We start from the raw sequence: 23,219 nt of genomic DNA on the forward strand, positions 1-23,219 counted from the left end.
AAAATTAATAAATTCAAAATTTATCTAAATTTCTAATTTTACATATTTAAATTCTAATCACATTTATAATTCAAGTATAAAAATTTTCATTGATTCCATTTCAATTATAAAAATATCTACTATTTTCTCTTCTTTTCCCTCCCTTCATAACCGTAGTTGCCCCCACAAGTCACCATCATCCACGGCTTTCTTCGATTGATCCTGCATTGGATTGAAGCCCCTTTTACAGCCTACGGCTTGGATCTCTATGAAACGATGTGGAAAGTATGAATCATTAAATAAAAACTCAAATCAGACAACTCCAATCTACCTTTTTCGGTCGTTAGATTGAGCTATGATTCCGATATGTTCATCTGCTCATTGATAGTTACATTCACATTACTATTTTACAACTCAATAGATCGAAAAATGTGAGTACTTCAAAAATTACTTTGACTAAAATAGGAGTTTAGAAGGTCAAAGAATGCAATAAAAAAAATAGTTAGAAAGTTAGAACTCGCCCAAAAGCCTTAACTTCCTCTGAAAATATAGTATTTATATTGTTTGGCTAACCTAAATTAGGGCATAGAAACTTGTTTGAAGTCATAAATCTCTCAAAAGACCAAAATGCCTTTATAGCTCGGCCAAAACGCGAAGCTTTGTGTTGGAATAACAAAAACGCCGCAAGGGAACATGAAGGGTGGCGTTGGGGCACAGTGGCGAGGCTGGGGCACTGTTGTTTGCACACTAGGGTGCCAGGTTACTGCGTCGGGGCTTCAAGCTTCTTAGTTTCTTATTTAAACTCCAAAATGGACTTCAAGCCTAAACCTCAAGCTTCTGTAAACCTATTTCAACTTTGAAAACACTCGATTAAAATTCAATTATTTAAAAACGCATAAAAATAAAATAAAATCATTAAAAAGATAAATAAATGCAAATGTGACAAAAAAAAAACATGTATCAAGAACTAATATACAACATTTTATTTAAGGATCAAACAAAATACTAAAAATAAGGATATAAAGTATGGTAGTTGATAACATTCCGCTACCACCCGTACCAAGCGAAACACTCCTTACCGGGTGTCAGTGCGTACCAGTTGATTTCTCCCGTATCGACTGGAATATGGTGTATCGGTCGATACCAATAAATTTATTTTAAAATGTATTTTAAATTTATATTTAAAAATTTTATTTGTACAAAAAAAATTAAAATATAATTTAAACTTAAATTTAAAATTTTTTGTTATTTATTTGTACCAAAAAAATAATTTTAATTTTGAATTTAAAATTTTTTATTATTTATTTTGAATTATTAAATGTTACACGCGGAAATCTTATTGTTTAATTTATAAAATATTTTTTTTGCTTATTTACTGATAGATTGCATTTGTGAAGGTTATTAAAGAATAATTTAAATAATTGATGGGTATTTTTTATATATATTAAAATTTACATATGGTGAGATTCGAACATATGCCACCAACATTTTTAAAATTATTTTTTTACCACTCTAATCAAAGTTTTATTTTATTTTTATGAATATTTCATATTTAAGATTTATTTAATCTCAATATTTGACATTAACAAATACTTTATATATATCAAATGCTTTTTTTAAATAGCGATAAATCTAAAACGATACATCGGGACAGACTAGTACTGGTACATACTAGTATCAGTAGAAAAACGGTAATCCTCTGATACAGTATTGACTATCTTGATATAAAATATACGGAATATCGTATTGTACAAATTATTAGAATTTTAGCATTATTTTTGTTTTTAAATTTAGAATTATTTTATGTAGCACTAATCATATAATTATTATATAATTATTAATGCCCGTGGAATACGTATATAAAATTATTAATCAAAATGACCAGTTACATATTTTTCCGCTATACGACCAAAAGTAAGAAAAGTGTTTGGCGTGTTTGTTCATTTAAAATATGCAACTACCGAAAGTCGCAAGTCAATTGGAAAATTTCCTTGGAGCATTGATATATGGTTGGATTATTAATGAGAAATTCCTGGTCATTAGTGCTTCAAATAATCAAAATGAACAAAGAAAATGGTGGGATTGGAACCATGACTTTTCAAAATTGAAAACACTGTTGTAGAAGTGTAGAACAAGGCTCCGTGTGCAGGAAAAACTCAGATTTAGAAGTCTCGGATGAAAAGTAACCCTGCCTAACTGACCCCACTGCACTATTTCTCATTTAAAAACCCACCCACTGTCAAAGGATATCTCTTGCCAAGACCAGAAACATGGGTTTTGCTCTCCTTCCAGTTTTGGTCTCAGTTCTCACCATTCAGTACTCTGCAGCTCAAAGCTTCAAATGTAGCTCGAGCGACCCGAGTACATGTCATGCATTGGTCGGCTACATCACTGTTAACAACACCAACCTCGGCGCCATTCAATCCCTTTTTAGCGTCAAAAACCTCAGGAGTCTCCTTGGATCCAACAACTTACCTCTCAACACCAAGCGCAGCTATGCCATACCCGCACAACAGGTCATCAAAGTCCCCATCAATTGTTTGTGCAACAACAACACTGGAACTTCCAGCGGTGCTCCTATCTACACCGTTCAACCAGGTGACGGGCTCTACCACATTGCAGCTGAGGTGTTCTCGCGGTTACTGCTTTACCAGCAAATTGCAGCAGCCAATAATATTAGGGATGCCAATTTGATAACGATTGGGGACAAGCTCAAAATCCCCTTGCCCTGTAGCTGCGATGAAGTGGACGGCCAGAAAGTGGTGCATTACGCACATATGGTGAAGTCAGGGAGTTCTTTGGGGGAGATCGCTCAAGAGTTTGGAACTAATGAGGAGACTTTGGCTAGGATTAATGGGATCAAAGCCGACAGTGACTTAAAAGCTGACCAACCAATTGATGTTCCTCTCAAAGGTATAGTAACTTTTGTTTATCCCTCCGCTCTACAAGCTGTCGTTAAACTAGGCAAGTTACTGTATTTTGGGTCTTGAATCTCTTGATATATGTAGATGGACTTGTTACTTCCATTTTTTTCCTGCAAGTTCTGGTCAATCTTTTTCATTAAATTCATTAAAGATAACAATTATACTTGGTTAAGACTGATTCGATAGTGTGAACAGTCCGTTCTTTTCAAATGTTACTATGATATGGCCTACCACTTGAATTATTTTTCCTTCCCACTTCTGATTTCCACTAGCAAATGTTTAATTCCGTGGTATGGCTGTGTCAAGCAATAACTTTGACTATGATGATTTTTTTGGAATGGGAATAATAAAAATACAATTTTAGTTGTTGGGTAGCTGTTATTTGTCATACATAAGAATGATTCCTTTCCTCTGTTTTGTTCCACCAAAATAATCCTATGATTTGGGTTTTATTATGTATTATTTTCCATTCCATCCTGTGCAGGGTGTTTGGGCTTTATCATTAGGTCTAGGTGGTGAAAAATTACTGATATTTCATTTATAACCTTGTGTCATGGTCGTTGTAATCTTTGATGTTGTCCATCCTTCTCAACAGCCTGCAACTCATCCGTAAGCAGTGACTCCTTCGACTTCCCTTTACTTGCTGCTAATGGCACATACCTTTTCACTGCAAATGGTTGTGTGAAATGCATGTGTGATGCTGCTAACAACTGGACGTAAGTTTATATCTTCAAGCCCCTTACTATTTCAGGAATTTTGGCCCTTCAATCTGTTAATTTTCTCATTATATATAACTATGCTGTCTTGGTCAGATTACATTGTGAACCATCCCAGAATAAACCATCCAAGTGGGATACATGCCCATCCATGAAATGCCAAGGTGCCGAAGGTTTGTCTATTGGAAATAGCACCGCTGCAGGTTGCAATCGATCAACATGTTCCTACGCCGGCTTTAACAACTCAACCATCATGACAACCCTTGTTCAAGACTCCTCATCTTGTTCAAGTAAGTAAAATATAAGTCTCTAAGCCTGTGTCTTAAATTGCAGACAGTGCCCCATTATATTCTCAAGTGTTGCCTAATCTCCTCGAACCTAGAACTCACAATGTTTCTCTGTTTTGAAGGAACAGTATCCCCTCCAAGCAATGATGTCTCAAGAATCAATTCGAGTTGGGACTGTCTTTTCATCTTGGTCTTGCTTGGTTTCCATCTATTCCAGTGAAATGTTAGTGCTGCCATTGAAGTCCTATGTTGATCAACATCATGATTAGACTATTGCAATGTAAAGGAAATTTATTTTTGATGATATACGGATATCAGAAATTGTTGAATTGAGTGAATAAACTCATTCACAAGCTCACTGGAAATGTCATCTCCAGCGCTTCAAAACTATTTCAAATAAAAAAAGTTCATTCTAAAGGTTTTTAGTTGATAAATATGGCTGAAACATTTTATATCTCTGGCTACTTTCTCTTATGGTCCATACTCGGAAGCTTTATTTTAATTTTGATGCATTTGTTGTTCTCAACCTTCCCCTTGCTAGTGCTTTTCACTACTTAGGTGTAGTGGTGATCATGGGCTAGGCTAAATCGGTTCATACTGACTATGCAAGATATCCAAATCAATTTTTTAATTCTAGGCTCGGCTCGAAACATGAGTTTATTTTCTGTATAATCCCGATCTAATTTAAGAAAAGTAAATTCAAGTCTGACTCAATTTACCTATATTTGATTTTTTTAATTAATTTTTATTTAAAAAATTTTAAAAAAATATAATACACTAAATGCATTAAAAAAGACTAAAATGAATTTTTCTAACACATTAAAAAGTATTTATATTAAAAAAAACTACCATAAATATAATAAATGTTTTATTGTATTGAAATATAATTTTTATATTTTAGGTTGGGTTATTTAGTTGGGTAAACTTTTTTTTAGGTTTTGGGTAATTGGTTTAATTATTATTGAGTTAGTAATTTAATATAATTATTTTTTATAACAATATATATTTGGGTTGGGCCAAAAATTTTTACCTAAATCTTGACACGTATAGAAAATGAGCCTTCAATTTTACCCAAGTCTATTTTTCGGGCCTCATATTTTTGTCCAAACTTTCTATTTTTCAAGTAGGTCTTCGGGACTAGGCAAGTGTCAGTGTTAGTAGAGTTTTTAAATGTCAAAAATAGGATTACGAGTTGACAAGTGTGCTATAAAGATATAGTAAAATATTTAAAAAGAAAGGCACGTGTTAATTTTTTAAGACTACTTGTAGAATAAGAGAAAAGTACAGATAAGTATATCAAATCTCGCCCACTAATTAATGAGTTGTTTTCTATTTACTAGTTATTTTTAAATTGAAAATACTAAAAAAATATGGATAATATTTTAATTATTCATATTAAAATTAAAACATTGAAATGTGCCGGTTTTATAATTTATTTTCTTTTACGAAATTTTATGATTGAATTATATTTTTTAACTTCTACATCAATTTGAATCACATACACTTGATAATAATAGGGTTTTTTAAAAAGAATTATTAAGGTATTATTTGATAGATTGTTAAAAATTTCAGAAAATTATTGAAAAAATTAAGTTATGAAATATATTTGATATCTTACTTAAAATTAAGTATAGAATATAATTAGACGGTTTAATAAATATAAATTTTAAATTATGAAAATTTTATTTTATAATGTTATCCTTATTTAAAAAAAAACATTTCACCTTATCTATAATTCATAATTAATATATATATATATATAAAAGCACGCGTTTAGAAAAACTTTTGAATTGAGGATAATATTTTTTATTTTTCATTATATTACTAAATAATTATAATATTTAACTTAGAATTATTAATTAAAAATTGAAATAAAATAAAAGTTATAATAATTAAATTTTTATTAATTTATAATTAAGAATAGAACAATGACTAAAATAAATATAATTATTTTTAGTTAAAGTTTACTTAATAAATAAATAAATAAATGTGATTTTATCAAGATAAGTAATTGTTGAAGTCCAAAATTTTCATTTATTTCATTGCTTGTTTGTTTCTTACCGCATTTCATGTCATACATTTTCACTTAATTTTCCCGCCCATAATTTTAGATTTTTCTTTGAATTATAAAATTTTTATTTACTCTAAATGATAAGTTAACTCCTTCAATCCTTTTCTCATTCACTATTTGTTGAATACATTAAACAAATCTATTTCATAAGCAAAATTGAATAGATATCCTTAAAACACACACGTAAAGGTGTTTATGAGTAGAGTCCAGTTTAAGCATGATATTAACATATTTTAATATTTCTTAAGCTCAACTCAACCGGAGAAGATGAGTTTAAAATTTTGTTCAAGTCCGTTTATATTTGCAAAAGATTGACCTAAGTTTATTTTAGGCTCACCTATATTATTTTTTAAAAATATTTATATTATCTTAATTTAATAATTAATAATTTTAAATATTTTCTATTTATTAATTTTTTTTATATTTACCTTAACATTATTTAAATATTTTCATTAGAGATGTATTATATATTTAGTATAGATTTATTTTTTTATGTATTATAAATAATATAATATAAAATAAAATATTATAAACTTAAAAACGGGTCAAACTAATCAAGCCTAACTTATATTTTAAATACAACTATTTTTTAACTGCGTAATATTATTGCCAAAAATCTCTTTCAAATTTTGAGCCAACCAAGTAACCCAACATCAACCCTCTAAAGATATGCCACAAGAAGAACCAGATTGAAGTCAGATGCCCTGCAATAGGGGATAAAGCAGATACACGTGCAGCGTCCGTGCCGGCTTCCCCCCTCACCTATCGATCAAAGTCAAAGCTTTTTCTAGGGTTTGAAAATTTTCAACCCTTTGATTTTTTAACTACTTTTTCTTCTTGGCTTTTGTAAATGGAAAATAAGTTACGCTGATTGCCATCAAGGTAAAAGAAAGTTTAATAGCTGATGAAGATTACAGATTATCTATTGGGTTATTCGCCTCCTATTTGGGCGACTTTGATAGCTGGAGTGTTTTTAGTCATAGCACTTACGCTTTCAGTGTATCTTATCTTCCAGCACCTCTCTTCATACAAGCATCCTGAGGCAAGCTTTTGTTTTCTTAGTCGTTTTAGTTTTTGGCTTATTTTATATTGCTTTTGTTGATTTTTCCTTGGGTGATCTTGGACTAGCAGGAGCAGAAGTTCTTGATCGGGGTAATTCTTATGGTTCCTTGCTATTCTGTAGAATCAGTGAGTTTCTTTTCATTGGGTTTTCACTTATTTTCTTAGTTTAGTGGGATCTTTTGAAGCTAGAGCTAGATGTTTTATTTAGTTCATCTTAGGGTTTTGCATTAATGTTTAATAATGTAATATTAAAATCATCAGCATGTATCTTGAGTTTTGATGAATTACAAAATGCTCGTAATTTGTTGTCCTTTGTTCCTAATTCAATTTTGGATCGTTTGGGGGAAGTTGGTATTTTGGTGATTATGGAATGTACTTGGTAAAACCACTAGCTAAATGTTTATGATCAACTCTGGAAATGTCATGCTACTTGCAGTGGGAAATTTCTGTATCATGCTCGATTATTTTCAAATTTTGAAGTAAATTTTCGAGATTGCTGAATATACATCTTATATATTTGTAAAATTCATTGATCTGGATATGTACATTAAGACATTTAAGTAAAATTCATTGGCATGATCTTCACCAGTGCTGAATTGCTAACATACTTGATTTAAAGTTGTGGTTGGTTGAATTTACTTAATTTTGTGTTTGGATGAAATTTGATCCGTATTAAGCTTAGGTTACTATTTTAAGTTTCTTGTGCCTTTTAGTCTTAGGTATGGTTTTGGCAAGGTGCTTTAAACATGCTTTTCTTTGCACCATGCATCCAGTGCAATAATATGCTATATTTTGTCTTGCTAACATGGATTATGTTAACAGTTTGTATCATTGGTGGATCCATCGATTAGTGTCTATTGTTCGATTCTACGTGATTGCTATGAATCATTTGCCATGTATTGCTTTGGAAGATACCTTGTTGCTTGCTTGGGTATGTCCATTTCTAGAGCCTTGAAGTTCTAATAAAGATTTATTTCTTATTTCTGTATCAGCTTTGCCTGTTATTTCATTGAGATTACAGTTTCTGTGGTGGCATTATCTTGTTATTTCCTTTTAATATAACCTTGAATCTGAACTTTGGGCACCCTGATATTGTTTTCCATGTCTTTGAACAGAATTTCAACGCTTTTCTTCTTCATTTCTCACTGTTTAACAATGTATGTATTCTTCTGATGTCTAACAAACCATGCTGACTCATAATGCCCCCAAGTCACTCTAGTTAAATTCTAAAAGAAAATGTGCTCTACTTTGTTTGTTTTACTTAAGCAAGGTCTAGGTCGTGATTATTTGCAGCCCTCACCTTTAGCAATGATGACTTGCTCTGAAGGCTCAACAGTAAACATTTTACATGGTGGCTCTAGGCTTTTTTTCCCAGTTACTAGCCAATAACTGGTATTAATTTGAAGTTGTTTGTTCTAAGAATCTCATGCATTGAGCTATCGATGACACATGAAATAAAATGAAAAGCTTACTGTAAATATTTCATTAAAGAAAGAGGTACAAAAGAAGATTGGAATTGGACTGTTCAATACTTCTGTCTACCTGATATACAGGCTAGTTTTTTCTTGTATTTCATACTATGGGTCTAAAATTCTAACAATAATTACTATCAAAATATTCAGAAATTGAAGCTTGTGATAGACATGCATTTGTGGAGTTTCCAAAGGTCCATCATAGAGGCTATTTGTTAAATATTTCATTTTACTTTTTTCTTCTCCCTTTAATTTTATGATAGTCTTCATTTTTCAGAGTTGAACAACTTTTACATTTGTGGCTCATGTTGAGAAAATCATTTTATTGGAATATTTCTTTCAATTTCTGCTTTTAAGGTGGGGAAGAGCGGACTATTGAATTCATGGAGAGACTAGGATATGCAAGTTCTAAAACTCCACTATTGGGACTCGATTGTGAAAAGGGAACTGTTAAGCACCCCTTTCCTATGAATTATATCCTAAGACCATGGAAACTTGGCCAATGGTTTTACCAAGTTGTCAAGTTTGGCATTGTCCAATATGTAAGGGCTTTTAGCTGGAAGAAATAAAATATTATTTTTGTTTCTTTCATTGTTTCCTTTTTTAATGTAGTTGTATTTTCTGTCTGCAGATGATAATCAAGTTATTGACTGCTCTTTTATCACTAATTCTTGAAGCTTTTGGTGTATATTGTGAAGGAGAATTCAAATGGGGATGTGGGTAAGATGATATTAATGTAGAATGCTGCTGGTGATAATGTGGATTTTGTATGAATTGTCTGTAGGCAAACCTTTTCTGGGTAGAACAATGTAATTTTGAATGATTGTGAATTGTATTGATGCCTGTTTTAGTTCTTCACCTACTAAGCAATAAGCCACCTTAAACCTGAATTTATGATGTTGTTTCACTTGTGAGCAGAGCAAAAGTGTTTGTTTGAAACATTCTGGTACCCTGTTGTTTAGTAAAGTGATGAATAATCATTAGTGAAAAGTGAATTGGCTCTCTTAATAAATTTCTCATTGTCTTATCAAATTTTCCTCTTTTTTCAGGTATCCTTATATGGCAGTGGTTCTCAATTTCAGTCAATCATGGGCTTTATACTGTCTAGTTCAATTTTATACTGTCACAAATGATGAACTGGCACACATAAAACCATTGGCCAAGTTTTTGACTTTTAAATCAATTGTGTTTTTGACTTGGTGGCAAGGTGTAGCTATTGCCCTTTTTTTTTCTCTTGGTCTGTTCAGAAGCAAAATTGCTGAAGGCTTGGAGTTGAAGTCAAGTGTGCAAGACTTCATCATTTGTATAGAGGTAGATGTCTTCAACACTCTTATTTAATATTGGTTTGCAGTTATGTAATAAGGATGTAAAAATTAACCTGTGTATGTAAACTGGAACATTATGCTTGTCAGTTAATCTAAATTAAAAAAGCTTGTAAATTCTACTAGTCTTTTTCTCGTATGAAAGTTTGACATGTCATAGTATTCCTCCAGCACAGATGGGCATTGCTTCTGTAGTTCACCTATATGTTTTCCCTTCCAAACCTTATGAGCTTATGGGAGATCGCATACCTGGAAGTGTATCAGTCCTTGGAGACTATGCATCTGTTGATTGCCCTCTTGATCCTGATGAGGTTAGGGACAGCGAGCGACCCATAAAGCTACGCCTACCTCAGCCAGACATAGAGGCTCGAAGTGGAATGACCATCAAAGAAAGTGTGAAGGATGTATTTATTGGTGGCGGTGGATATGTAAGTCTTAAGTTTATACTAATAGTGCAATTTTAGATTACATACTGTACATAGAGATTAGTGGTTAACAATTAGCGACAAAATAATAACAGTATACTGTAAATACCTCAAGGGTGAACCTTTATTGTTGGTTCTCCATAATAGCATCTTTTCAGGAGGCTGAAAGTATGGTACGCATTCTCCCACTATATTTGTTGGGGGCTTTCTAGACCATAAAACCTTTTATTTTTTGCTTTGTTTACATTTACGTGCCTATAATGTCAAATATTTCAGAGACCAAATTGTTTTTCTATAGCATTACTACTGCTGAATCTTGCTCTTTTCCCTGTGCAGATTGTTAATGATGTAAAATTTACAGTAAACCAAGCAGTTGAGCCTGTTGAGAAGGGGCTTACTAAGTTCAATGAGAAACTGCATAAGATCTCACAAAACATCAAGAGGCATGATAAAGACAGGAGAAAGACAAAGGATGATAGTTGCATTACAACAACAGCTAGAAGGGTAATTCGCGGCATAGATGATCCCCTCTTACTTGGGAGCATTAGTGATAGTGGTATTGGAAGGGGAAGGAAACATCGTAGAAGATCGGGATATACTAGTGCGGAAAGCGGAGGAGAAAGCAGCAGTGATCAGAGCTATGGTGGATATCAGATCAGGGGTAGTAGATGGGTTACAAAGGACTAAACCTTAAATGAAAAATTGTGGTTACATGAACACAAGACAATGCTGGCTGGTGTGATTGCTTTGGCAGATATGCTGCTGAACATTATCTCTGCATGAGGCGGCTGAAGATTTGTTTCAAGTTTCTTGCTGTCAATATTCTCATCAATGGGGTAGTTGTTTATTCAGGGCATGGCCATTGCATAAAATGAATCAAGTATTGCTTTTTTTGTTTGGGAGAGATGTCCACGTGGCAAGTTTTTTTCCGGCCTAAGGTATTCCGGCGGAATCAAAGCTTGACTAATGTCTATAAATAGCATTTTGTATCCTTGCTGTGAAATGCACGACATTTGAAAGCATTTTTGCTTTATCTTTAATGTAATTTGGAACATATATGTGGCTTTGTGCTATGAAATGACGTAATGTTTATTCATATGTTGATGACGTAATAAATAAGGCATGGTGCGTTTTCATTTCATGGTTCTCAATGTTTTATAAATACAGGAATGCTGAAAATGTTGAATTCCCATATCAAGGTAATTAGCGATTCATGAAACATCCTGAATAGCTTACAAGTTAGTCTTTACCATTTGTGACCAAGCAATCTCTCTGACTCACTTCAAAATTATTCTTTAAAGTTAACGTCAACAATACATGAAAATTTGATCAAAGGAATGTCAAGTACATCATTCAGTCATGAAAGACAGGGCTAATTTTTTCCACATTATTACTTCACACGAGAAATAATATTATGGGAAACAGCTCATTATCGAACAGCTCTGATTTCTCCTGTAAGCAATGCGAACTTTCGATGCTGTGAAAGAATAGATGGGATTCTAACTGCTTGAATTCTCGATGCTAGGTCATTGCAGCTTGGTTCCATCTGTTTTGAAGCTGCATTGAGTATGGTTTGCAAGATTTGCAAGGGATCGCCATGGCTGACAACCAAGATCGTACATCTGCTTCAGAAATTAAAGAGTATATTAACTTGAACTAATCTTGCAATCTGAGATCAGATCAATATCAGCATGTTATCATGATGTCGCATACCATGTTATTGATATAGCATGTTTGGAAGAACCAATTTGGTAAGCAATTCTACTTTTGATGCCATAAAACTTGAGCAAATTTCTACTCTTGGAGGAGTTTTAGGATTTCAGTCAAAAATGCTCCATGCCTATTGTCATATGGCTCTGCTCACAATGACTAATTCAACAGTCACCAGTGTCCAGAGCTATTCATGTTATAAATATATTTCCTGGAATTTGACATTCTAACAATTTGAGATGTTTGCTAAACATTTTGTGTGGTAAAACGGAAATTACCATTGATATGGAACTTTTTACTGGTAGTGTTTGCTCCAAAGTCACAAAAAGAAAAGGCAGAAAATTTACCCTTGGTATTCTGATTCCATGGTAGCCATAGCACTTGCAAGTCTAGAAGCCACATCATCGACACTTTCTCCACCTTCTGGCCTTGTGAATGGATCTTTTTCATCCATTGCCCATATTTCTGTATACTGTTTAGGATGTAGAACAAAAGTTAGGAAAGACAAAAGGCCCAATAGCACTAAACTCTCTGGCTGTTGCTTAAACAGCCGCAAATATCTTCAAAACCCAATAATTCATTTCTTAAATGGTAGACCTCATAATCCTTCAGCTGTAACATTTGCTTGGCAAAATGTAAATCGAGTCCTGCTTATATTTTACTTACTTTGTCATGAGACAGAAGTTCAAACGAAGGACCAAAGTAACGTTCTCGAAGATCTTCCATGACCTGTCCAACCAGTCAATAGTTTTTATTTAATTCCAATGAGTAGGAAAGTAGAAACAGAAATCTTCATCTAACATGTAAATATGTTTTAATCTTGCCAAGAAAAGATCTGAATCAAAAGCAGAGACATGATTAGCATCTCAATGATGAGCTTTCTTTTGATCCCCTCAGTGCCTCTCTTCTCCAATGGAATATTGTGATTTGTGAGTATTTAGAGATGATAAAATAGCTCACCTTGCATTGAGGGCCCTCAAATGGAAGATTCAAAGTGGATGCAACAACCTCTGCCGTATGTCTTGTCCTTGCAAATGGTGAGTAACACATGCGCACATTTTCAAGTGGTACGTCATTTTCCTTCAGTTCCTGCACTTGGAATGCAATCCATCTGTAAATAAAGCAGCTTTTCTTTTTTCCTTCCTATTAAAGGGGAAAGGAATGACTGTATGCATACGGCATGGCTAGGTGAAGAAAAGAGGAACAAAAGAAAGCCCTGAAGCAACTTGTTTAGTTCCATTAGAACTAGATACAAGGAACTTGTTTAGTTTCATTACTCAGTGTTGATATCTCAGAAAAACTTCAGCAACTACCGGTTTAAAGTAAGAAAGCAGATACCTTAAGGAATAATTTTCCAGCCAACTCAGCCTGCTCAACACCTTCAGATGCTAATTGGTATTCAAGGCGAATGCCATTTTCCTGGTGATTTCTAACCAATGGTTAATAACCGGCACCAAGTAGCAAAATCGGAAACTAACAAATGCAGAAGGATACAAATTACAGTCTAGAGTGACAAATTTTATGGTTTCTTTTGCAAAGGGAAGGGTTGTTGCATTCTGTTGTACATCTCCACCATGCTTGGAAGACCTTGTCAGGTCAACCATCACGCATGGAGACTTTGCTCGGTCAATCTCAGAGATGACCTCGTCAAAACATTACATAACTACAGACAGTGGACTATAAGCTATTTATACGCAGCCTTATGCACCCCACACTAATCCCATGTAACTTGAGGACTATATAAGCCAGCCTTTATGACTTAGAAGACGAGCTGTGGCTCTCGGCCTTTGGGTGAATCGCCATCAACTGCCAAACCCGTATTTTCCCATCAACAGATTTAAATCTAAACCTATTGTATGTCACTTCATGAAAATAGCTGTACGAATCAGCTAAGATAAAACCGGGTTCGAATTTTATGGTTCGGCAAACTCCATGAAAAAGAAATTATAGCTAAAATGGAGCATAGCATCACTTGCCATCTCAAAAACATAAATCCTGAACTTGGTAGAAACATAGATAAATTTCACTTTGGGTAGACTCAGAAAAGATGGATGAACCATTGTTTAACAAAACAAGAAACCAGACAGGCAAGGCAATAAAGAAGTGTAAAATGAACCATAATCAAAAGACAGAACGTTAGAGGTGAAGGGATTGACTAACCAATGAAGAAACAATAAGACCTTTCTCGTTTGGGATGCTTTTGCCATGCCTCAGGACCCAGTATCTGTTACGCAGAAACGATGATGTTGCCATCTCTCTTGCTGTTTCTTCTTCTTCTTGTTCTCCCCTTATAAAGCCAACCTGCGGCCAATATTATCTTTTTTAAGGCCGCGTTTGGATAGAGAGGAGTTTTGGTTTCACTTTATATGTTACAAATTGTTGTTTATTTTATGAAATTTACCAAACATGCCTAATCTTTATTTTAAAAATATGTTTTGGTCATCCAACTTTTAAATCTTACAAAATTATCACTTACATTATTAAGGTGTTACAAAATAATCACTTAATTTTAAGTGTTGTTTATAGTGTAAAGTTTATTTGATATACCACATTAAATATATCACGTATTTAAGAAACATTATTGCTTTTTCTTAAATGACCATGCAAGTTTTTTTTTCTTTTTATATTTTTGTTCCCCATTCTTTTTCTCTTTTGTCTTTCTTTTCTTTTCTTTTTTTCCTCCTCTTTCCTCCCAAATGAAATCCTAATTGTCGTTGCTTATCATTGATTATCTCTCCAGCAACTCAAACTGTCAAAAGCCTCATATTTTCCTCATCTTCTTCCTCTCTGATCTTGTAACTCTATCGTCGAATCGTTACTAGTTTGTGATATGTTCTTTTCTCTAGATGTTTCCAAGTTTGTGGTTTGCCAATGGTAAATTCCTTTTATTGTTGTTTTAGTTGTAATCTTGTTTGGTTCAAGTTAGGTAGGTTTTGGGTTTGTGGGTGGTGGTTTCATTAGGTACTGGTGATGGTGGTTCCTATGGTGGAGGGGAAGCTAAGTGGCCTTGCATGAGTTTGAATGTGTGGGGGCGAGTGGGTTAAGTTGATATGTAAGAAGATGGAACTCGAGACATGAGTTGCGTGATACAATGATGGTGGTTGTAACGACTCGTTTTTTAGTGGTGTTAGAAATTACGATTTTGGAACCCTGTTTTTGTAAACTAAGTTCATAAATATTAAAGTGGGATATTTATGAAGGTATTATAAAAATATATTGAAATTCGGTTAAGTAATTTAGTCGAAAAAATAGTTAATTAAGCCTAGAGACTAAATCGTAAAAATTTAATTGCTATAGAGTTTTAATTAAGAAAAAAATTTGAAGACCTAAATAGTAATTATCCAAGGGACTAAAATGGTTAATAAACTAATTTACAAGAATGGTTAGTGGATTTTGATGATGATATCCATTAAAGATTAAACTATTATTAAGGTTAATTAAATGTAGAAACAAGTTTAATTAAATTAATTAAGGTTAATTAGTAATTAATTCAACTATATAAGTTAAAGGTTAGTGGAAAAACATCATATTTATTATTCGTTGCCTTCCTCCATATATGAAAGAAAGAAAAGCTTCAAAGCCCTGAACATTTGACCAATTTAACAATTAAAGATGACGTTGAGCCGTTGAGAGGGAAGGAGAAGCGAGAGTCGTCAACAAGTTATGCGAGACCCTGATTTGTACTTTTATGATTCAAGATTGATTTAATTGTTTGCATATACATGTTAATTGCATGATTAAATGTCGAAGTGAGTATGTAACGATCGTATGAGTTGACCTGTTGCGATTGATATTGAATATTGAAATAATGGATTGAATTGAATTGTGTGACAATATGGAATGCCGAAACAGAGAATTGGTTTGAGTATAGTAAAAATGAGTACAATATTATTTGCTAAATTATATATAAGGTATGGAATGATTTGATGATGAGATTGGAATGTTATATGTGGTTATAATGTATATTGATCCAGTATTACCCTATTAATGGTCTTGAGTATCGTCGAATTAGTTGGCATGCCTTAAGTTGCAAACTATTGTTGCCAGGTTATCTGAGATGGTCGGATGTATATATGGCAGAAACCATCGTTTTTGAGCCACCCGGGATGGTAAAATATAAAAATAGTGAAAATCATCATTGTCAGGCCATTCAGGATGGTAGAATATTGTAATAGTGCAGATCATCATAGTCGAGCCACTCGAGATGGTGAATTATGTATATTGTAAATGTCATCGTTGCTGGGAAACCCCGGATGATGAAAATGGAATAAAAGGTTATAGGATGTTGATGAAATTAGTATATTATGTATATATATGTAGTTTATGATAGAAAAGGCATGTAAACTACAATGTGAACTAATTGAAAACGAGCCCTAAGGACCAAAACGAATACGAATGAGTCAGTGGACTCCGGAAAGAGATTTGGTTGATAAGTTAAATGATTCGTTGATGTTGATTGAATATGATATTTGGATAGTTTGACGTTAAAAGTATATTGTTGATTCTTGAATGGTATTGAATGTACAATTGGCATAAAGATTGACACTTGACAAATTAGTATGAATTAGTCAATCCTATTACAATGTTGAATGGATTGTTTTACAATTTGTTATATGTACACTCGTATACACATATGATGGTAGAATTGCTTGGTATGATAATATAACAGCCCGTTTTTCAGTGGTTTCGGGGCCACCAAATTTGACAAGTAAGTTTGTAAATATTATATTTAATATTTACGAGTTAATTTTGATTTTAAAAAGGTTTTTGATATTGTGATTTTTGTTGTATAAATGATTTATTAAGTTCAAGTGGTTTTAGAAAATGAGGTATCGGGACCTCGTTTCTATAAATCGAGTCGTAAATATTTTTATAAATATTTACGAAGTGTAATTAAGGTGGTATTAAAGTTTTATTGGAAAATTTTATTGTTTCGATAGTTAAATAAGCAAAAAGAACTAAATCGCATAAAGTGCAAAAGTTGTGTTCTATAAGCTAAAGGTATTAAATAGCTATAGAAATTTGATGTGGAAGTTCTTATATGGTAAATAGACCATTAAAAGTGTTAGTGGATGTGCATGGCTTGGCAATTGAGTAATTTTTAAAGTTAGGTAAGGGTAATTTTGTAAATAGGTAAAAAGGTGATAAAATAAACAAAAATTAAATGACTTCATCTTTATTGTTTCTTCACCAACCGAAAATGCAAAGAAAAGAAGCCATGGATGCTGGAAAATTTCACCTAGTCAAATTCCTTGCATGTAAGCCCCTAAACTATTAGTTTCTTGTAATTTTTATGTTTTTGAGATCGTTGCAACTAGTTCCAGTTAGTCTGTACCTTCGATTTTGAAACTGTTAAAGATTTTAAATGTTTTCATTGATGAATATTGTGATTTTTTATGTTAGATGATGAATTTGGAAGGTTGATTTATATTTAAAAGTATTTTGTTAAGTGATTTTGATGAATTTTTTGATTAAGGACTAATTTGTTAAATTAATAAAAGTATAAGGATTTAATGTGAAATTGTTGCATAAATGGGATTTTTTGGATACCATGAACATTCAAATAAGCTCAATTCTAGGTAAAAATGGTTAATTTGCATGTTTTGGGCTCGCGGACTAAATTGAATAAAAGTAAAACTTTAGGGAAATTTTTGTAAAAATTTAAAAAATGACCAAATTGTATGAAATGAATTTTTTATTTTCTAAATTAATATATTGAATAAAATTATTAATTTAGATCAAGATCGGGTGGGAAATCGAGAAAAATAAAAAATACCAAAATGCCCCTAAACTTTGGTATTTCTATAATTTAGCCAGGTAAGTTCGTATGAACTATACTATGTATATTGTTGATTAAATTGAATATTATTATATGAATTTTATTGAAAACGAAACGATATATATATGTTACTATACCATTTAGATTATAATGAAACGAGGAAAATTCAACGACGCACGAAGAATACCGAGCCCCATTTGAACCTTAGGAATTCGTAGGATACAAATGACATGTCGTTAAGGTTACCGATTCCAGCTCTTATGAGCTTACCGATACTCAGCTCGTATGAGCTTATCGTTATTCAGCTCAGAAGAGCTTACTGTTTATAGCTCATATGAGCATACATGTACAAGAACTGACAGATTACAGTTCAGTATACCTCGTGTGTACTACCCGCATATCTAACAACATTTTAAGTAGTTCAACAGGCACAATTCTGTTACGAGATGATATGAGTTCGATACGAACTAATACAGGTATATACATAAAATACATGAAAATGATGGTACATGATATATTGATATATTGTAATTGATGATATATGTATATAATGAAACGGTAAGATAATGATATGTATCATGACATGTACATATATGAATATCTTTGATATATTGATACATGGTAATTATGTAAGTTGAGATGAGTAATGAACTTAAGTGTGACATGTTGATAAAATAAGGTTATCAATATTGAATTTATATGAAATATGTTCAAGTATGCTAACATGTGTTGTTGTTTGAAGCTTAGGCAAGTGCCAAGCTATTGGTTGAATGGTATTATGTTTACTTATAAGTCGTATTGAAATGGTAAGTGCTCAAATAAAAATATACTTGTACTCCTGAATAAGTGGTAAGGTTTAAATAATGCAAATTCTTATGAAATGGTTTATCATGTGATTAAGGCTCTGTTTGGTAACTTGTAAAAGCTTTTCCGTTAAAGCTTTTCAGGCCTTTCTGATGTTTGGTTGGCTGAAAATGATTTTCTATGGTAAAATATTTTACTAAACACGGGAAAATGAGGTCTTTTTTAGGAAAATGTCTTACCCTTTTGAATTCGGTAAGATAATTTCCGAAAAATGACGCCTTCTTCTCCCATTTTCCCTTCCCTTTCCCCTTGGGTTGCAAATCAGTTTGGTCAAGGACCTTTTCCGGTTCCTCCTTCATCCAGGTAAGGCTCCTTCTCCTTCTTCCATTATTCATTCCTTTTCCTTCTTCCGTTCTTCATCTTCTCTTCGAGGTAAAAGTCTGTCACATATCTTCTCTTCTCAGCATATTCTGTTTTGTTTCCTCTCTTTCTCTCTTTCTCAGGAAAATGTACCATGAATACTTAACTGGCTCTTGGCTTAAGGCGATGATCGTTCTTTGATTTCTAACATTTTTATTTTAATGAATTATGCTGATTGTCATCAAATTGAGAGAAAGTGTAGTAGCCGATGAAGATTACATATTATCTATTGGGCTATTCGCCTCCTATTTGGGCGACTTTTGTTGCTGGAGTTTTTTCAGTCATAACAATTTCCCTTTCATTGTTTCTTATTTTCGAGCACCTTTCTTCATACAAGAATCCTAAGGTAAGTTTTTGTTTTTTTTCTTTTTTTTTTTCTAATTGAAATTTTCATTTTTTTCCTTATTTGGTTTTGCATTTTTTTAAAAAAAATTGTGTTCTTGGATTGACAGGAGCAAAAGTTCTTGATCAGAGTTGTTCTTATGGTTTATTGTTATTCTGTAGAATCGGTGAGTTTATTTGTATTAGTTGAACGGAAGCATTTGAATCTTATAGATACATATTTTATGTAATTCAGATCGTGACACTCCTAGTGTTTTGCTTTAATATCTTCTATATTGTTTGATTAAAATAAGAGTCTTTAATAATGTAAGGCTAAAATCATTATAACTTAAATTTTTTTATAATGCTTGAAATTGTTGTTTATTGTTGCTCCATTTTATGGATCGTTAGGTGATAGTTGGTCCTTTGGCGATATAATAAAATGCACGTCTGAGTGAATTCACTAGCTAAATGTTTTATGATCAATGCTGCAAACTTTTGCTTCTAAATATACTTACAGTGGGAATTTTTGTTGTTAGACTCCTGTGACTTCTTTTATGACTCTTCAACAATCTGATCTGATATTGCTAACATGTTTATTTGAAGCTATGAAGTTAACCTACAATGAAAGGTGAGGTTGTTAGTTGGATACGTTTGTTCATAAAAAAGTTGACTTATATTCAACTTAAGTTACTATTTAAGTTTTGAGTATAGTTTTGGCACAGTATGCAACATGTTAATTTTGCACCATGCATCTAGTGTAATTATATGTTATTTTTAGTCTTACTAACCTGGATTATTTTAACAGTTTGTATCATTGGTGCATCCATCAGTTAGTGTTGATTGTTCGATACTACATGATTGCTATAAATCATTTGCAATGTATTGCTTTGGAAGATACCTTGTTGCTTGCTTGGGTATGTTCATTTCAAAGACCTTGAACTTCAAATAAAGATTTTATTTCTTATCTCTGGATCAACCTTACACGATATTTCATTTAGTTTACTGTAACAGTCTGATTTCGACTCTAATTGGACATAGTGGTTTCGAGACCACAAGTCCAAGTAAAAAAAATATTTTAATATTATTTTGTGTGTTTATTTTGTGTGCATTTGATTGCGTGAAATTTTCGTGTTTTAATTTCGTCGTTTAAGCGTCCGATTTAATAAAAGGGCTTAATCGCGTAAAATAAAAATTTAGGGGTTAAATATAAAAGCACCTAATTGTTGTTGTCTTTTTAAATGGGAGGATTTATGATGCAATAAGACCATAAAGTAGATAGTGGGTGGCATATGACATAATTGACCTTAATATATATGTTATATATATTTATTATAATAAGGTTAATTTAGTCAATTGTTAAATTAAACATTATAATTAAAAATAAATGATGAAAAGATGAATGTTTTCATCTTTCCTTAGCCGAATGTTAAGCATGAAGAACCCAACTATGGTTTCTTAAGTTTCGGCACTTTCATAGCAAAATTAAGGTATGCTTTGGTTTCGGTTTTTGATAATTTTTACATTTTTGAGATCGTTGCTTTGAATACTTCAAAACCCATGTCTTAATTTTGTGAATTGTTGATGATTTTGAAATGTGCCATTGATGAATGCTTGAACATTGTGATAGTTGATGATGAAAAATGAAAGAAATGTGATAGATTAACATGTTTTGTTTTTGAATTTTTAGTGAATTTGAGAAATTAGAGCTAAATTGTGAAAATGAATTTTTTTGGGATTAAATTGTGAAATAAATGAAATGTGTGGATTTGTATGAAGATAAGGAATATTTGGCCCTAGCTTAGTGTGGGCAAATTTTGTGTATTTTGTGTTTTGTGCAAAAAGGACTAAATTGCAAAAAATACAAAATGTTAGGGGTAAAATGGTAATTTTCCCATTTATGTACTTTTGGACTTAATTGAATGTTTTGATGAATAAAAAGGTTAAATTTGATTATGTTTAGATCAAGAAACGAAGAAAAAGGATTTGGATCGGGGGAAAACGAAAGTAATTGAATAGTCGATCGTGTCCGCTAATATCCGAGGTAAGTTAACTAGCTATTTAATGTTAATAATTCAATATAAATATATATTTGTGTGTATGAATATCTACTGTATTTTTATGTTAAGGTATAAAAAATAATATACTTTGATTAATTAAGTTGATATATGGATGGCTTATATGTGTACACTTATATTCGGCTCTATGAATATAAGTCTAATTAAGCTTTGGGGATTAAATGTAGTTAAGAATGGTGCATAGATGGATATAATTATATATAGTATAGCTATATGTTTGAAACTTCATTTGGAAATATTTGATGATATGAGGGTTATAATTGCAAGAATAATTTTCGAATATGTATATGTATAATTAAGTATAATCTTTGAATTTGATTAAGGGTATATATTGTACATACTTTAATAATTTTGAATGAATGTCTCTGTGTGAATTGAAGAATGTACATGTATATTTTTGAATAAGTTCTGAACATATTTCAAGGTTTAAATGTTAAGTATATTTATATATATGGAAATATCGAATAGGTAATAATATACATATATAGTTATTTCGTATAAGAGTAAGTATATGAGTTAAAATATAATGTATGAATTGCATATATATATGTGTGTTAGTTAATGTATATTTGAGTTTTATAAGTTAAAACAAATTGCATAGATTCTATATATATATTTAGCCGAATATATATATGCTGAATTTTGTAAGTTGGATGAAATTTAATGGATTACATATATGTTAGCCGAATGTATGTATTGAATTCGATAAGTTGAAATTAAGCACATGAATTATATGTATGTTAGTTAATGTTTGCTTTGAGTTTTATAAGTTGAAGCTTATAATATAAAAGAAAATATATAAAATATTCGAATGCAGGTATTGAGTTCTATGAGCTGAATTTAATGATATGAACTATAGAGATGTTATTCAAATGTATGTTTGCTACGAATATTGGAATAATAATTCCATTCTTGCTGAGATACGATTATTGAAATGATTTATATGAGATATAAAGAATATCTAGATTTTCTTATAAAGAATTTTGTGAAAGACCAATTTCATATCCGTGGTATTCAGGCTCGATGCCTAGCAGATGTAGTGCCGGTGAATTAATTCAGACTTTAAGTCTAGCAGGCTAAGTGCCGGTGATCTGAACCAGGTTATGAACCTAGCAGGCTAAGTGCCGGTGATCTGAATCAGGTTATAAACCTAGCAGGCTACGTGCCGGTGATCTGAATTAGGCTATAAGCCTAGCAGGCTAAGTGCCGGTGAATATGTTAAATTAAGTGATTATATGCATGTGATGTATATAAATATATAAATGATTTTGGGTTATATATAATGAATAAGTATATGAATATTTGTTTATATGTATTCGATGAGCTTATAAATGTTTGGATCTATGTGTTTAGTGAATAGGCACATATATTGGTTGATATGAAAATTGTTGAATATACATGTATGCAATCGGCACATGTGGATTAGAAGTATAAATGTGCATTTGATTCATGTAGTTGATAAGTAAAAATATAAGCTTTTGACATATGTATTTGAAAGATCATAGATATGCATTCATGAAATTCAAATGATAAGTATATTTGGAATTTGTATATGCAATTAATGATTATGTATGTAACTTGATTATAAGCATATAATGATTATACATATGTTCGTTTATATGTATTTTAGATATGCTATAAACTTACTAAGCTATAAAAGCTTACTTTGATTGTTTTTGTCCATTTGTTTTATAGATTTTGGAGACGCGTTACGAGCTCGGGGATCATCAGCATAGCCTATCACACTATTGACTTCTTTTGGTATTTTGTTAAAAATTTGAACTCGATCTTTTGGCATGTATAGGTTTGAGTATGTTTTTGGTTAGTTTTGGAACGTAAAATATAAATA

General features: G+C 32.1%; 3 protein-coding genes across 7 annotated transcripts; 2 read left to right on the plus strand and 1 right to left on the minus strand.

Annotated features, from left to right (window-relative positions):
* Positions 1–2,013: 2,013 nt before the first annotated feature.
* On the plus strand, positions 2,014–4,323 carry LOC107945096 (lysM domain-containing GPI-anchored protein 2). Of its 2 annotated transcripts, none has more exons than XM_016878943.2 (4): positions 2,014–2,892; positions 3,499–3,619; positions 3,716–3,909; positions 4,029–4,323. In XM_016878943.2, the coding sequence occupies exons 1-4, from the start codon at positions 2,250–2,252 to the stop codon at positions 4,124–4,126; spliced, it is 1,056 nt and encodes a 351-aa protein (XP_016734432.1). In that variant the 5' UTR covers positions 2,014–2,249; the 3' UTR covers positions 4,127–4,323. The 2 variants fall into 2 exon arrangements, with proteins under 2 accessions (XP_016734432.1, XP_016734433.1); XM_016878944.2 differs by having other exon boundaries at positions 2,105–2,892; positions 4,035–4,323.
* Positions 4,324–6,582: 2,259 nt separating this feature from the next.
* Positions 6,583–11,394, plus strand: LOC107945098 (protein LAZ1). 4 transcript variants are annotated; one of them, XM_041108299.1, is made up of 8 exons: positions 6,583–7,019; positions 7,109–7,165; positions 7,862–7,970; positions 8,869–9,053; positions 9,143–9,231; positions 9,561–9,822; positions 10,010–10,261; positions 10,595–11,394. In XM_041108299.1, exons 1-8 carry the CDS (start codon positions 6,882–6,884, stop codon positions 10,943–10,945), a joined length of 1,443 nt encoding a protein of 480 aa, XP_040964233.1. In that variant the 5' UTR covers positions 6,583–6,881; the 3' UTR covers positions 10,946–11,394. The 4 variants fall into 4 exon arrangements, with proteins under 4 accessions (XP_040964233.1, XP_040964235.1, XP_040964236.1 ...); XM_041108300.1 differs by having other exon boundaries at positions 6,616–7,019; positions 7,109–7,129; XM_041108301.1 differs by lacking the exon at positions 10,595–11,394 and having other exon boundaries at positions 6,608–7,019; positions 9,994–10,255.
* A 135-nt stretch (positions 11,395–11,529) lies between these two features.
* On the minus strand, positions 11,530–14,328 carry LOC107945097 (metal-independent phosphoserine phosphatase). Its single transcript, XM_016878945.2, has 6 exons — positions 14,129–14,328; positions 13,307–13,387; positions 12,929–13,057; positions 12,635–12,697; positions 12,316–12,440; positions 11,530–11,880 (listed from the first exon to the last, which is right to left on the minus strand). Exons 1-6 carry the CDS (start codon positions 14,219–14,221, stop codon positions 11,688–11,690), a joined length of 684 nt encoding a protein of 227 aa, XP_016734434.2. The 5' UTR covers positions 14,222–14,328; the 3' UTR covers positions 11,530–11,687.
* Between the last annotated feature and the right edge of the window lie 8,891 nt (positions 14,329–23,219).

Source organism: Gossypium hirsutum, chromosome D12 (assembly GCF_007990345.1).
Source record: "Gossypium hirsutum isolate 1008001.06 chromosome D12, Gossypium_hirsutum_v2.1, whole genome shotgun sequence".
Lineage (NCBI taxonomy): Eukaryota > Viridiplantae > Streptophyta > Magnoliopsida > Malvales > Malvaceae > Gossypium > Gossypium hirsutum.

Excerpts from the sequence above, each read along its gene's own strand:
- LOC107945096 (XM_016878943.2), top strand. The coding sequence starts at position 2,250 with ATGGGTTTTGCTCTCCTTCCAGTTTTGGTCTCAGTTCTCACCATTCAG. Across the intron at positions 2,893-3,498 it reads AATTGATGTTCCTCTCAAAG|CCTGCAACTCATCCGTAAGC; the intron begins GTATAGTAACTT and ends CCTTCTCAACAG. Across the intron at positions 3,910-4,028 it reads AGACTCCTCATCTTGTTCAA|GAACAGTATCCCCTCCAAGC; the intron begins GTAAGTAAAATA and ends TCTGTTTTGAAG.
- LOC107945097 (XM_016878945.2), bottom strand. The coding sequence starts at position 14,221 with ATGGCAACATCATCGTTTCTGCGTAACAGATACTGGGTCCTGAGGCAT. Across the intron at positions 13,058-13,306 it reads CTGGAAAATTATTCCTTAAG|GAACTGAAGGAAAATGACGT; the intron begins GTATCTGCTTTC and ends TTCCAAGTGCAG. Across the intron at positions 11,881-12,315 it reads ATGGAATCAGAATACCAAGG|ATGTACGATCTTGGTTGTCA; the intron begins GTAAATTTTCTG and ends TTTCTGAAGCAG.
- LOC107945098 (XM_041108299.1), top strand. The coding sequence starts at position 6,882 with ATGAAGATTACAGATTATCTATTGGGTTATTCGCCTCCTATTTGGGCG. Across the intron at positions 9,232-9,560 it reads GAATTCAAATGGGGATGTGG|GTATCCTTATATGGCAGTGG; the intron begins GTAAGATGATAT and ends CTCTTTTTTCAG. Across the intron at positions 10,262-10,594 it reads TTATTGGTGGCGGTGGATAT|ATTGTTAATGATGTAAAATT; the intron begins GTAAGTCTTAAG and ends TTCCCTGTGCAG.